Raw genomic sequence first — 16,497 nt, 5'->3', positions numbered from 1 at the left:
TCTCCCATTCATATGCTTCTCCCATTATGATCTATTCATATAACAAGATTAAATTGTGTCTCCTTGATCATCATGGATCTAGGGAAGATAGATTGAGACAATATATGAACTTTGACCCTGTGCAGTAACCAGTTACACATTTGACTCTAATTTACATCATGAAGAACACCTTTTGACGATTTTTATCTTATTCAAAGAAATGAAAATGTAATTGATAAATGATTATCATCATTAAGATAATGATCATGATGATCATGATCATGAGCCCGATCATGACATCTTATTGAAAAAATGAGGGTTGATTTAGATAGCATATAGTCTCAGCTACAACATACTCAAAAATCAACAAAATCCAAGCCGAAATAACGGCGATATTGCTCGCAAAAGACAGGAATGTAGACTCCAGATTTTAGAAAAAGTCATCTCCCATAGGGATTACACGCAAAAAGTAATGGATTAAGTGAAAATAGGGTAATAATAAAGTAAAAAGGGTTATTTATGACATTATTTGCGAATCTACGTGTTTAAATAATCAAAGGAGATGGTAGAGTGAAGGTCAAAAGGAAAAAAAAGTGAGAAAAAAAAAGTGTTGGAGACACCCGGACTCAAACCAGGGATCTCGAGGTTGGAAGTCAAGTGCGTTACCGATATACCAAAACATCTCCCATAGCGATTACACGTAAACGGGAAATGGAATTCAGAAATCCTACTTTGCAAGTGAAATATGAGCATGATCCCGGCATCTAATCGAAAAATAAAAGGCACACTTTTGATAGCTCATTGTCTCAGCTACAACATATCCAAAGCTCAGCGAAAACAAAGCTAAAACAACGGAGATTTTGCTCGCGAAAGACAGGAGTGTAGAATCCAGTTTTGAGAAAAAGTCATGTCCCATAGAGAATACACGCAAAATGCGAAAAATTGACATGCCTCCTTTAATCGCAAAAATACACCATGATACTTTTGTCAAAAATAAAAATTATGAACACTACATTTGTAGAAAATTGTCTCAGCTAGAACATATCAAAATTAAAAAGAAAATTGATCCATATTTACAGAGATACAATCAATTTTCCAAAAATATGCTGACGTCATAATATGCAAATTGAATTTTTGAGTTTGGAGGCCATTATGATGACGTCATGAGTTAATTGAGGATAAAATGAGACATGAAATCATATCTCCGACTCATAATCTATCCAAATATGAAAAAATATTAGGAGTTTCTATCTATTCTAAAGAGTTACAATGAATTTTATATAGGCATGTTTTTGCCCATGTATTGTGGATAAAGATATCGGAAATCCGCGCGTGCTGTCAACTTTGACGGACGCTCATTGCGTTAATAAAAGGTGAACAAATTATCAAAATGCTTGGAAAAATGTACCGAATATGATGACAGAAAAAAATCGGCGATTCTATGTTGCAAAATACCAGTACGCGCGAAAACGCGCGCGCATGCGCGTGTGCGTAATTTTTTTATCAAATGCTCCATATGGCCTGAAACGTATGCAAAAAAAATTTGGGATGATTTGGAGCATTTTAAATTTTTGCGCGCGCGTAAACGCGCGGACGAACGCGCACGCGCGCATTTGCGCACTTTTATTGACCTCAACTTAACCGGACGGATATTTATCTTAATCGTGATAATTATGAATGAGAAATACTTTTCCGTTATGAAGATATGATCATTAGTTGATTTTCACAAAATGGCGCCTGGATGACGTCACGATAATTTTGACTCTCTAAAAAGTCACGCAGTTCTAAGTTAGACTAAGATCTATCATCATGGCAAGTTTCATGATAATGGCTTTATTCAGTCTTGAGATATCCTGCGAACAAATTCGAGGAAGAATAATAATAAATAAATAAATAAATAAATAAATAATAAAAATCTTGACGAAATCAAAAGGTGATACGTCTACGTACGTATCACCTAATAAACTAGACTTTAATTCGTCACTTAGACGAATTAGGTGATACGTATGATATTGGTTTACATAACGTATAATGCATTACACGATATATTATTTTGTAAAATGCTTCTCCCATTTATATGCTTCTCCCATAATGATCTATTCATATGTCAACATTAAATTGTGTCCCCTTGATCATTATGGATCTAGGGAAGATAGATTGAAAAAATATGACCATTGACCCTGCGCAGTAACCAGTTACTTCTTTGATTCTAATTTATATCATGAAGAACACCTTTTGACGATTTTATCTTATTCAAAGAAATGAAAATGTAATTGATAAATGATTATCATCATTATGATAATGATGATCATGATAATCATGATGAAGATCATGATCATGAGCGGGGTCCTGACATCTTATTGAAAAAATGAGGGGTGATTTAGATAGCACATAGTCTTAGCTATAGCATACTCAAAAATCAACAAAATCCAAGCAGAAATAACGGCGATATTGCTCGCAAAAGACAGGAATGTAGAATCCAGATTTGAAAAAAAATTATCTCCACAGGGATTACACGCAAAAAGTAATGGATTAAGTGACAATAGGGAAACACTAAAGTAAATAGGGTTGTTTATTACACTATTTGCGATTCTACGTGTTTAAATAATCAAAGAAGATGGTACAGTGAAAGGTCAAAAGGAACAAAAAAAGTGGAGAAAAAATTGTTGCAGACACCCGGACTCGAACCCGGGATCTCAAGGTCGGAAGTCAAGTGCGTTAGCGATATACCAAAACATTTCCCATAGCGATTACACGTAAACGAAAATGGAATTCTAAAATCCCACTTTGCAAGTAAAATATGAGCATGATCCCGGCATCTGATCGAAAAATGAAGTACACATTGGAGATAGCTCATTGTCTCAGCTACAACATATCCGAAGCTCACGGAAAACAAAGTTAAAAAAAGGAGATGTTGCTCGCGAAAGACGGAAATGTAGAATGCAGTTTTGAGAAATAGTCATGTCCCATAGACAATACACGCAAAATGTGAAAAATTGACATGCCTCCTTTAATCGCAAAAATACGCCATGATACCTTTGTCAAACTGGACAATTATGTACACTACATTTGTAGAAAATTGTCTCAGCTAGAACATATCAAAATTTGGAAGAAAAAAAAATCAATATTTACAGAGATACAATCAATTTTCCAAAAATATGCATCCGTCATAATATGCAAATTTAAATTTCGAGTTTGGAGGCCATTATGATGACATTATGAGTTAATTGAGAGTCAAATGAGACATGAAATCATATTTCCATTTCATAATCTATCCACATATGAAAGAATATTGGGAGTTTCTATCTATTCTGAAGAGTTACAATGAATTTTGTATAGGCATTTTTTGGCCCATGTATTGTGGATAAAGATCACGCAAATCCGCGCGTGCTGTCAACTTTGACGGACGCTCATTGCGTTATTAAAAGGTGAACAAATTATCAAAATGCTTGGAAAAATGTACAAAATACGATGACGGAGAAAATACGGCGATTCTATGTTGCAAAATGCTGGTACGCGCAAAAAACGCGCGCGCATGCGCGTGAGCGCGATTTTTGGTCAAATGCTTTATATGGCCTGAAACGTATGCAAAAAAAATTTGGGATGATTTGGAGCATTTTAATTTTTTAGCGCGCGTTAACGCGCGCACCTACGCGTACGTGCATTTTTACGCGCATATATTGACCTCAAATTGACCGGACGGATATTGACCTTGATCATGACAAATATGAATGAGAAATGGCTTTCCGTTATGAAGATATGATCATAAGTTGATTTTAACAAAATGGCGTCTAGATGACGTCACGATAATTTTGAGTCTTTGAAAAGTCACGCAGTTCTAAGTTAGACTAAGATCTATCATCATTGAAAGTTTCATGACAATGGCTTTATTCAGTCTTGAGATATCCTGCGAACAAAATCGAGGAAGAATAATAATAAATAAATAAATAAATAAATAAATAATAAAAATCTTGACGAAATCAAAAGGTGATACGTCTACGTACGTATCACCTAATAATAATAAAGAAAAATCTTGACGAAATCAAAAGGTGATACGTTGACTTCGTTACGTATCACCTAATAACTGTCATAAGCTGCTGAAATTGTGGTATCTGTTTGGCGGAGAGCAAATTTGTCACGGACATTTGGCATTTGTTATTGATACAAAGTTTTAGAAACCAGGCCCTGGCGCCCCAACTTTTTTTTTACCCCGGGACTCAGCCCCGCCACTCATCCTCTCCAAGCGCTATAGTTCTTCTAAGAAAGATAACCAACATTCTTTTCAAGACTATACCAAACAGTCCTTTTCAGGACTACAAACCCTCAAGAAAGATTACCGAGAGTCCTTTTCAGGACTCCTCAATCCTTCCTCTCTCTCACATGGTGCACCCGCAAGCCTACTGTATAAAGATGATTTTGTCATTTAAATATTATGTTCTTTCAAATTTGACACTCAGTTTTTCATTATCTCACAAAAAATTATTTTGTGTAGCGCCCTCTGCAACAGAACTCAACTATCCCTTTAAGTTCACTTTAGGTCATTCGGAAAATTTAGCAATGAATCCCCAAGAAAATAAAAATGAAGAAAGAAAAAACAATACTAATTTCCTTAATTTGTTCTTACATTTCATTCGGAATCGGAAGAGTGAAGTTTGGGATGAGATAGATGGTGACATTTGTGACCACGTCCGGGTTGAGATTAGGTGCTTCTTCCGTGGCGAAGAAACTAAGAAATGACAAAACAACACAAATAAGCATAGGTATATTAGGTAAGGCTTATTCGACTTAAAGTCGATTATCTCATTCTCTTAGCTTTGAAGATGGACAGACGAACACTACTACTTCCCCTTTCATCCTTGGATAGTCCTGACACATGCTTGTACATGTATTTGGATTTTCAAAAAATCAAAAATTCCATTCGCCAGGTCGGGGAGGGTGGGGGGGGGGAGGCGTATTTCCCCCAACCTTAAAACAATTGATGGGGAAATTACAACTGTCATTTCCTCGCAACTACATTTTTCATGCCAAAAAACGCAAACTTTGTGCTTTAAAGGAGCTACACAAAGAAAGTTCACTAACAACTCATAATTAGAACAAATTACATATGGATGGAAAGATTTTCTCTTGAAAAACACGAACAATTTGCTGAGAAATCATATAGATATCATGGAAAGGCGTAAAATGCAATTTTTCAAGACCCTCCTTAGACCCCCGAACGCCCCTGAACGTAAGTCAAACACAGAAGCGTAGCGAGCTCTGAATTGTGACGTCACACACTGGACGAACAGCTCTGTGCCGTGTAGCAGTATGCAGCTAGCCAGCCGTGTCCCGTATGTGACGTCACAAATATTGACGCTCTACAAAGGACCGCTGAAGGCAGAAAATCTGGGTCTCAAAACTAACATTTTTGAGAGTTGATTACTGCGAGCCCCAAACATATTTTGAAGAGAAGAGTTGTTGTATTTGATCGGCAAGGCTTCCCCTTCGCAATGATATGAGTTTTGCATCAATTCAAAACACTTTTGATTCTTCGTGTGGCTACTTTAATGATTGGTTTGCAGAAAAGAAGAATATCAATTTTAATGGCAAAATGCCACGGCTGTCTTTTTGTCGTGTGTGTGGTTAAAATTTACAATGCCCATGGTTGTTGGTTAAATTTTGATGAGATTATTTGGCACGCCAACTATCAAAAATGTCATCAAGGTGTTGCAATCGTCAAATGTATAGCGCACAGATAGTGGTGGATCCGGAGGGTATGGTGGGGAGGGGGGCACGAGAAATAATAAAACAAGAATCATGGACTGATGACCCCTCCCCCCGCCCATCGCTCTGTTTGCTAGTCAAAGAACATTCGGACATGTGACTCTCCCCACATCAGATAATCCTGGCTCTGCCACTGACAGACATGGGACTCTATGTTAGTGGTTCTCTAAAAAACTATAGGGACTTTTAGATTTACACGTCGACATAGTGGACTGCTACGTGTGACGTAACACGTAGCAGTGCACTATGTCGACGTGCAAATCTAAAAGTCCCTTATCGCCGCTGTGGGGTTGAGGTAAACGAGTTACATGATATTTCCTTACCTATAATTGTTGAAAGCCCCGCCAGGTCTTTGCGCATTCAGAACAACATAGACGTCACCAACAGCTTGCGTTGCTAGCTGTACTAGGAAAAAATATTATCATCAGAGCGTTTACATTATATATGCATAATAATTGTATTTAATCAAATACAATGATTGTATTCATAATCAATACTATGCGAGTTAGAGTCCAACAATGCACTATGGCATACTTCGATGACTGAATAGTCCAAAATCACTTCCCGTGAACTTTAGAATTAAAGCGCACGCTATTATCAGCTTCAAAGGGTGAATTATAATTATTTTAGTGTACGGCTATACCAGTGGGTTACGAACATATTCATACCAAGGTTTCATTCAATTTCTACAGTAAAAATATATGCAACTATAGTATTGGGTCAGAATAAGACTTTGGGCATTTTGATTCCCCATGGTTCTTACTATCATGTTTTCTCATTCTCTTCCGATTATTATTTATTTAAAATCCATATTACAAACACTAACCTACATTTTTAATAAATAATAATATGATAAATTTATATAGCGCTTGTGACAAAAGTTTCAAAGCGCTGTACATGTACACAAATCAAAATTACTTCAAACAAAAATCAATATTACTAATAGAATTAACATTACTCAAATTACCAAGAACACAAAATATTACTAACATAACTTAACAAATTAACATTACTTAAATTACCAAGAAGATCAAACATTACTAAAGAAATTAACAAAACATGTAAATTCCTTGGAAATTAACACATTATATCAGTAATAGCAATAATAATTTTTTTTTATTTTTCTCTAACATTTTTAACACTTTACATGAATGCTAATATAAGAGCATAATACAAAACTGATAATTTATTCAATTTTTGCCACTTACACCAATCCAGAAATGAGAAACAAAGGCATTAAATCCGACATTATGATTAATCAGAAGTGGAACACATTGATTATTTCAAGTCTATCTTAATGTCGTAGACGAGTGGTTTAAAATAGACTGGAGATGAGGAGAGTCATGGGTTCGAACTCCAGTAGGATGTGCAAGTCGTTACGCAAAGTATTTTAAACAATAAAATGGCTTTTCTCTATAAAGTGGACCCGCTCGGGTGCAAACGTTAATGTATTTTAAGGTGACAGGTTAAATACTAGATGGCAAAGACTTTCTAGAATTTATATCAGGGCAATTTTAATACCCTATAGTATATCTTGTATAGGTTTCATGTTCAGGTTTAAGATGGCATTGTACTGTGTTGCAGATTTTCAAAACTTGAGGGACAAGGCTTCTGAATTTGCTTCATGCTGATTTTCCGAAAGGCCTTGCGATATGTTGAGTTAATCTGGGTTAATCCTATGGGTTGCAACAAGGTTCTGTGAAAGCCTAGATACATTAATTGCATCATTTCAAACAATGAAGTACTTAAGTAGGCCTACGAGGCATAATGTAACTTTTAAAAGGATTTAATACCGAAGAAGGACATGCATATGGCCAGTCCCATATTCATGCCATCAGCCAAAACTTGGTACCAGGTGATTTTGACAACACTTGGATCCGCCCTTGGTACAATCTGCCCCTAACGGACCCCGGTTCGAAACAGAGTTACGTCCAGGCGTATATGACATCATAACTGACTGATAATCAGTTATCAGTTGTGAGCACTATTTATTTTTTGGCCCTCGAAAATTAGAAAAATTGCACCCCCCCTTTTGCGCCAGGGGGGGGGGGCATCTCCAAAAAAAAGGGTAAAATTAACGTTTTTTTACACGTTTTTCCCCCTGGGGGGGGGGGGAGGGGGGCCTGGATCCGCCACTGGTCCCGAGTGCCCAGACTCACCATCTTCGAGGCGCTGTTCCAGAAGGCTGTCTTGGAATTATTGGGACCCTTTAGGGATTTAAAAGGGAGCAGGGGCCGGTTGTGCCCCATATAGGTCCCGAGTGCCCAGACTCATCATCTTCGAGGCGCTGTTCCAGAAGGCCGTCTTGGAATTTTGACCCTTTAGGAATTTAAAAGGGAGCAGGGACCGGTTGTGCCCGATATAGGTTCCGAGTGCCCAGACTCATCATCTTCGAGACGCTGTTCCAGAAGGCCGTCTTGGAATTTTGACCCTTTAGGGATTTAAAAGGGAGCAGGGGCGGTTGTGCTCCATAAAGGTCGCGAGCGCCAAAACTCACCATCTTGGATGCCTTAGCCCAGAATGTCGCCTTGGTATTATTGGGACATGTTGCACCACTCCATTGAGGACAGACAGTGAAGTTGAGTCCAAGTCCCGTCTCATCACCGTCGGTAGCGCCACACCAGGACAGGTTATTGGCCATGTAACCCGGGAAGGTCTCCTCGAGCACGCTGAAGTCAGGGGTGACCTGGGCAACATCCAGATGTACGTTGGTGCCCGAAACACCCGACCAAAACATCGTCTGTATAGAAGAGTATAGAAAAACAGAAAGGAACAAAAAAATAGTGAAAATCAAAAGATTAATGAAGGGGGGGGGGGTGGGGAAGGTAGACCATAGGATGATCATCGAAATTATTTTGGTGCATGGTCTTCATTTTGCTCCACATACGCCTAATCTTAGCTTGTGAATGTGACTGAAAATACTGAAACACTAATGGCATAGACTAATGGAAAATGTGATTTTTTTTCTTTTCATTAAAACAAAATCATAATGAAAGGGTAGAATGATAACAAGGATAAGAAACTACTAACAAACGCTAAAACGCCACAGAAATAAGTCAAGAGAATGAGAATGAGTGGAAGAGAAATAGAGAGAGAGAGAGAGAGAGCGAGAGAGAGTTAGAGAGAAAGAGAAAGAGCGGGGGAGGGGCATGTAGACATTATTTTGCAAACGAATGTCGTAAAATATCTACGTGTTATTGATGCACGGATATTCTCTATTTTCTCTATTTTCTCTCTCTCTATTTTTTTAAATGGTACATTATGAGCCCGTGCCCCGTGTAGCTACGACACTGGTTGCTTTCATTCTAATTTGTCGTATTATAACCATTACGACGAGTACAGTCTGCTAACCTAAATTTAATAACAGAGATTTTGTTTATCTTGTCCTCTTACCGAGTTGTTTTATTTCACATATTTTAACATTTCATATATATTTACATCAATTTACATTTTAACATAATAAAAACAGACACAAGTTATTGAATAAATAGTTATATCCTTAACATTTCTTGAAAAATTTCTGTGTGTTTCGTCAATAAAAAACTTCGTTTATTTGCTATGTAATATTGTAGTTTTAATTTGAAATTAATGAACAGACTTTTACTATTGTACTCTTTACCACCACACACTTTTAATAACAGAGATACATTGTATATATCACTAACTTTCTTTCCAAGCAAGTAGGCCTAATACATGGATAGATCGAATTATAAAAAGTGGGACAATTAAATTACACAGTTCCTTGTTGACTCTGTGCTTGAATATGGGACATGATTGTGGTATGTACATTTACGTGTAGATTATTTAATTCTCCTAGCCACAGATTGGAGATTTGTATACATTCTTCCTTCCTGTTTCCAATGTCATCCTTGTTTATGTTTCTTGCTCTATGCATGTCTAAATCTGTGTACACGTTTATCCTGATTTGTATACTCCTTTTAAAAACCAATTGTAAGGTGAGTGCTACGAACGCATACGGTAATTTAGATGTTAATAACATTGTGTATCACTTTTTTTGGTATAAAGTCGTATTTTAGGGTGGACGCGGAAGGGGCACGTACCAAATTCGGCACTTAAAGGGGGAGGGGCTAAATAACGAAAACTAAAGACAAGAAAATGAAATGGCCAAGAAAAGGGAGGGCACATCCGATCAGCCCCCCCCCCCCCCCTGTAGAAACCTAAGTGGCATATATACCCCAGTAGTAGTAATAGTAACTAACTAGTGCTCTAAGAATATGCCCCTTCGATGATAACCTTTTTCATTTGTTTATCAAATAGAATTAAGAATATTGTGCCTTCTGTTTTACAAAATCCTGGATCTGCCCCTGTTCATTTTCGGTAAGTATTTCTTAATTAGGCATGAAACTTACCGTGTTACGAACTGTGGTGGGCGGGACCATTTTAAAGAATTCATCATATGCGTTGTATGGGGTAGAACATGGATCCACATTGCGAATGCCTCCTAAAAAGGACTCCACTGCTGCACGACAGTTGACATTGCGACTATGAGAGAGAGTGGGGGATAAAGGGGTTGAGAGAGAGGGGGAGGGTGAGGGGGTGGAGAGGGGGAGATAGAGGGGAGAGAGGGAGAGGGAGAGAGAGAGAGAGAGAGAGAGAAAGGGGAGGGAGGGGGAGGGAGGGGAGGGAGGGATGGATGGGAGTGATGAGACAGAGTAAAGGTGGAAAGGAAAAGGTGAGAGAAAACAGGTGAGCTAGAGTAGTCTACATGAGAAGAGAAAGGTTTCACCTTATTAGTCCAATGGTTTCACGAAGAATTTCCAAATGAGATGAACATTACTATACCAAAACAAATTAAAGATGAGAAAAGGCTAGGAAGAAAATTTAAACTTACTAGGACGGGAGACATGGCTCCCCCAGGAGGCACTTCCGGTATTCCTCGCATCTACCGATCAAGATGTCAGTAATGTTGTGCGTGGTCCCTGGGCCTGGGTTGTTATAGGCAACGGTCACCGCCAGTATTGGTGACAAGTAGAGGAATATCGTGTAGATGCCCATTTCGAAGTTTTGATCCGTTCCTAAACATGAACGATTATAGTGAAGTTACTCAAACATTTATAACATTTATAAACATTATATAATGCTATACCATGGATTTGGAAGGTAACACTCAACTTTCCACAAAATACAACACTACAGGAAGTTACAGTTGATATAATCCCTGATAATACAGTGGATACTAAACACGGTAATATTATCACATTGTTGGGTATACAATTTATATTGCAGTGCAAAGTTATGTCTGTCACACCTGACATTATATCTTTCTATCGGCGGTTATTATATTATGCGCAGGAGAGTATATATGAAGGAAAGAAAAAAACATTATACTCAACTTAAAACTTAAGAAGTGGAATAGAATATTAGAATGTTTAAATAGCGCATTACACATCGTGCGTATTATGTACGTAAGACTTCCTATCATGAATGCCTCACAATATTCTTTGTTGTTGTTATTGTGTTGTTTGTGTTTTTGTAAAACCTACAGCCTTTTCACACACAGCTAAAATTCATCGTATCTAGAGATGATTAGTATAAACGTGTTTAACTCAACAGTTTTAAACATGTTTATAGAAAATTTTCCCTGTGTGAACATCGTGTATACGATGTTGGGATAGATACGAAGTCGCGATTCATACGCCCCTAATGCAGGCTGCAGATACGAAGTTCGTATCTAGAGAGCTTGACATTTTGTGTGTGAAAGGTTATTCGTGTTTAAACGTGTTTCAGACGTGTTTAAACTGGATGGAGCGTGCGCTTTGATTGATATGACATGACCTTCAATGCGCAATGGCACTACTGCGCATTTTACGAGCAGTAGTTAATCACGAAACGATTAACGATCGCACCGAAATTTCTGTGTGTGAATGATGTCGTATGTTCAGGTGATTAGTTTAAAGCCCTTTAAACTAATCATGTTTATAGAATTTTAGCTTTGTGTGAAAAGGCTGCTAGTTAGTCGTAATCAGATATACGTTGTTCAAGCTAAAACAGCATGAAATATAATGAACCGCGATCTCCAGCTACGGATAATACTCTTCCCATGTATGCAGTCATAGAAAAGAGGTCAAAAATCACGTGAAAATCACGTCAATATCAAGGTATCGACTTGAGGAGATTTACGTTCTTCAAACACCTGACATTTACGTAAATGTGTTTGTAGTGATAGCTACATGTAGTTTAACAGAGTCTGCAAATACAGACTAGCATGTATAACTAAATATAGAATGACCTGCAACCCATGACTCATGCCAGGTCATGTTATGAAACAATGAGTACTTGTACAAGAGATGCCTACAAAGATGTCTGACTGACACAGAGCCTCAATAAAGCTATACAACTTATTAGTTCAATCAAAGCTCTCCAACTGGTCTTTTATAAGAACATAATATGGTGTCAGAACTTAGCAGCCAGTGTTTGTGCTGAGCGACCCAGCTTACAGTATATATATGGAGGAATCATTGAAATCAGGCCAGTTCAATCCAATTTTTTGTGATGTGAGAGATGAGAGCTAGAGGGCTTAGAGTCTAAGTGTATGTCCAGTGAATGTAGTTATGTCCATAATAGTTAGCGCTGTCGTTGTATGGATTGGAGTGCATAGTTCTGTGCCGGGCCAGTTCCAGTATAACGGGCAGTAAGCGTGACATATATGGGACATGAACATACAGAATAACTCAGTGAAAGTTAATAGTTGAGCTTAAAGTAATTGTTGCAAAGATACAAAAAGAAAAAGCTAATTGTTATGCTGTTCATGTGAGTGACTACACTAGGCTAAGAAACAAAAAGAAACAAAATGGCAAATCTCAGTCAACCTCCTCCACTCGACTTAAAGGGAAATATTTCCGAGAAATGGAGAAGATTTAAACAGAAATTCACTCTATACAATGTTGCCTCAGGAATGTCTGAAAAAGATGAAAAGTTACAAACATCAATGCTTCTACACGTGATTGGCGATGCTGCCTTGGAATTGTATAATACGTTTGTATTTGCTGAGGGTGAGAGCATGAAGCTTGAGAAAGTGTTGAACAAATATGAGGAATATTGCATGCCGAAACGTAATCTAACGTATGAGAGACATAGATTTTTCACAAGATCTCAGTTAGTGCTTGAGAGTGTTGATCAGTACGCAACAGAATTGCGGAGTCGTGCTCAGTCATGTGAGTTTTCCATGTTGAAAGAGAGTCTTATCCAGGACAGAATTATCTGTGGTATTTTAGACGATGGTCTAAGAGAACGTTTGTTGAGGCAAGATGATCTTACATTGGTTAAAACGTTGCAAGTATGTCGTGCGGCTGAACAAACGCGAACGCAGGCTCAAGCGTTGAGTTCCGCAGGGGAAAACGCCTCAATTCCGGTAGATTCTTTCAGCAAGACTAAGAAGAAATTTCCTGGTTCAAAGTCAAAACGGTCAGAACCTCAAGGTCGTACTAAAAGTGATGCATGTAGCAGGTGCGGAAACCGACATAGCAAAGACAAATGTCCCGCACAAGGTCAAACATGCAAGAAGTGCGGTAAGCAGAATCATTTTGCTAAATGTTGTAAAACCCCAGTAGCCAAGGTCAATGAACTGCAGCACTTGGAGGTAGATTCAGAAGGTTTCATGATTTGCTCTGTTGAATCAAAAGAATCCAAGGATGAATGGATAGATAATCTACTAGTCAATAACCAGCCGGTTGACTTCAAGGTTGATACTGGTGCTCAGGCGAATCTTCTTCCTGAGACAGTATTTCACAAATTGAAACCAAAACCAAAGCTACAAAAAGCCAAAGTGATGTTGACAGGTTATTATGAGACAGATATCCCGGTCAAAGGTCGTTGTTGGGTACAAGTTGAGTACAAAGGGATCAAACGCAATGTGCTGTGTCTAGTCATTCCTGGAAATCGTCAGCCTTTGTTAGGATTACGGACGAGTGAAGACTTGTATCTGGTGAAACGGGTGTATCATGTTGAGAAACAAACTGAACACGTAACGGGTAGTTCAAGTGTAGTTCAAGACTATCAAGATGTGTTTGTAGGTCTAGGTTGTCTTCCTGGTAAACACCACATCACATTGAGAGAGGACGCACATCCTGTTCAGCATGCATGTCGCAAAGTTCCATTTCCACTTCAAGATAAACTCAAAGACGAGTTAGATAAGATGGAACGAATGGACGTAATCACACGAGTTGATGAGCCAACTGATTGGGTTTCTTCTCTCGTGGTGGTGATGAAAAAGAACGGTCAGCTCAGGGTCTGTCTAGATCCAAGAGACCTGAACCGAGCAATCAAAAGAGAACACTATCAATTGCCATCAAGAGCTGAAATAACTGCACATTTTGCAGGAGCCAAATACTTCAGCAAATTAGATGCATCTAGTGGTTTTTGGCAGATCCAACTAGATGACGAAAGCTCCAAACTTTGTACGTTTATCACGCCATACGGAAGGTACAAGTTCTTGAGACTACCTTTTGGTATTTGTAGTGCTCCGGAAGTCTATCACAAGATAGTGCACCAACTGTTTGCACACATTCCGGGAGTTAACACAATGATGGATGATGTGATTGTATGGGGAACTACCCAACAGGAGCATGATGACAGATTGAGAGAGGTTCTCAGCATTGTGAGAAAAATGAATCTCAAGTTGAACAAAGACAAATGCGAGTTCAATGTCAAGAAGCTCACATTCATTGGTGACTTGATCAGTGATCAAGGAGTTCAACCTGATCCAAAGAAAGTGTCTGCTATCTTGAACATTGAGAGACCGAAATGTCGGAAAGATGTCCAACGGTTCTTGGGTATGATCAATTACCAAGGGAAGTTCATTCCAGATCTGTCGACCAAGTCAGCAGCGCTGAGACATCTACTAGACAAAAAGAATGTATGGACATGGGATCATGCACAAGAGGATGCATGGAATCAGCTGAAACAAGCTCTGATACAAGAGCCAGTCCTACATTTCTATGACAGCAAGAAACCAACCAAGCTGTCAGCAGACGCATCAAAGGATGGTATTGGTGCAGTGCTACTACAGCAATATGATCAAGATTGGGTTCCGATCGCATATGCATCTAGATCAATGACTGATGCAGAGACTAGATATGCACAGATCGAGAAAGAATTGCTGGCAATCACATACGCATGTGAAAGGTTCCATCAATACATCTATGGACGACAAGTAGAAGTGGAGACTGATCACAAGCCACTTATTCCACTGTTTGTAAAGTCACTGGGTGACTGTCCCCTACGCATTCAAAGGTTACTCATCAGGGTACAGAGATATGATCTCAAGGTCTTGTACACGCCTGGAAAGTACATGTATAATGCTGATACATTGTCCAGAGCAGTAGATCCAAAGGCTGAGTTGAATGTTGAAACTGAGGAAGATATCAGAGTCTACGTAGATGCTATTGTCAAGAGCATGCCAGTTACATCGAAAAAACGAAATCAGATTGTCGAAGAGACAAAGAAAGATGATCAACTGCAAGAGCTGCTAGGCATCATCAGAGATGGTTGGCCGGAAACGAAGCAGCAATGTCCAGTTCGAGTCAGGGAATACTGGAACATCAGGAGTGAACTCTCTGAAGCAGATGGCATCATCTTCAAAGGCAGCAAAATAGTGGTTCCCACTACTATGAGAAGGTTCATGCTAAACAAAATCCATGAAGGACACTTAGGCATCGAGAAGTGTAAGAAACGTGCTAGAGAAGTCATCTATTGGCCCAGAATCAACACAGATATCACTGAAATGGTCCAAAGTTGTACTTCATGCCTAATGTACAGACCAAAACAGCAAGCTGAAAGTCTACATCCTCATGACGTGCCGAACCGCCCGTGGGAAAAAGTTGCTGTTGATTTGTTCACGCTGAACAATAGAGAGTACATGGTCATCGTCGACTACTATTCACAGTTCATTGAAGTATGTACTATGACTTCTACTAGTAGCAAGGCCGTGATCAACCACATGAAAGCAGTATTTGCTCGCCATGGAACGCCATGTGAACTGATGTCGGATAATGGTCCTCAATTTGCAAGCCAAGAGTTCCAGAGCTTTGCAAAAGAATGGGATTTTCACCATACTACATCGAGTCCATATTATCCGCAATCCAATGGCCTCGCAGAGAATGCTGTGAAGATTGTCAAAAAACTCATATTGAAGTCACAGCACAGTGGACAGGATATCCACAGAGCTCTACAAGTCTATCGCAGTTCACCACTAGCATGCGGAAAGTCTCCGGCAGAACTCCTCTACAGTCGTCGACTTCGATCGAATCTCCCCATGCTTGACAGTTTACTCGACAACCAACAGGTCAATACTCGATTGGTGAGGGGAAGAAAGGAGGATCATAAGGTGAAGCAAAAAGAGCGATTCGACAAACAGGCTCGAGACTTGTCAAAGCTAAAGCCTGGAGATCATGTCATACTCCAAGACATGAAAACCAACACCTGGTCGAAACGTGGTATTGTCAGGTCTGTCCAGGATCGAAACAGATCATACCAGATCGAAACAGAAACAGGAGAGATACGTCGCAGAAACAGACGTCACCTCAGGCCAGTCCCACGTCAACAACAAGCCGAGTCTATTCCACTACCAACACAGGATGACTTTGAGCTAGATGACACTGCAGAAGCTACAGAGCAACCAGCATCTGAAGAAAGCTCAACTACGTCATCAACCAGAACCAGAAGCGGACGAGTGATTAAACCGCCAGATCGCTTGAACTTGTAAATAAATGAAAGCGAACTACAGAGAAAGACTTT

General features: G+C 39.0%; 2 protein-coding genes across 2 annotated transcripts in view; one reads left to right on the top strand and one right to left on the bottom strand.

Moving 5' to 3' along the window:
- The window catches only part of LOC115918149 (ADP-ribosyl cyclase/cyclic ADP-ribose hydrolase-like), a 35,862-nt gene that overhangs the window by 9,582 nt on the left and 9,783 nt on the right, over positions 1-16,497 (bottom strand). The window contains exons 2-6 of the mRNA XM_030974316.1: positions 10,595-10,778; positions 10,113-10,245; positions 8,240-8,482; positions 6,066-6,142; positions 4,604-4,705 (exon numbers count right to left, since the gene is read on the bottom strand). Coding sequence (XP_030830176.1) covers positions 4,604-4,705; positions 6,066-6,142; positions 8,240-8,482; positions 10,113-10,245; positions 10,595-10,758 — 719 coding nt within the window. The 5' untranslated portion in view covers positions 10,759-10,778. The remainder of the gene's footprint in view (positions 1-4,603; positions 4,706-6,065; positions 6,143-8,239; positions 8,483-10,112; positions 10,246-10,594; positions 10,779-16,497) is intronic.
- On the top strand, positions 13,747-16,465 carry LOC115919875 (uncharacterized protein K02A2.6-like). The gene has a single exon (XM_030974445.1). It carries the CDS (start codon positions 13,898-13,900, stop codon positions 16,463-16,465), a length of 2,568 nt encoding a protein of 855 aa, XP_030830305.1. The 5' UTR covers positions 13,747-13,897.

The sequence above is a fragment of the Strongylocentrotus purpuratus genome, unplaced genomic scaffold, assembly GCF_000002235.5.
Source record: "Strongylocentrotus purpuratus isolate Spur 01 unplaced genomic scaffold, Spur_5.0 spur5_scaffold_7, whole genome shotgun sequence".
Taxonomy (NCBI): domain Eukaryota; kingdom Metazoa; phylum Echinodermata; class Echinoidea; order Camarodonta; family Strongylocentrotidae; genus Strongylocentrotus; species Strongylocentrotus purpuratus.
The sequence above is the reverse complement of the archived record's forward strand: the minus strand, read 5'-3'. Positions and strand labels throughout refer to the sequence as shown.

What these genes read in the sequence shown, in the direction of transcription:
- LOC115919875 (XM_030974445.1), top strand. Translation starts at nt 13,898, where the DNA reads ATGGAACGAATGGACGTAATCACACGAGTTGATGAGCCAACTGATTGG.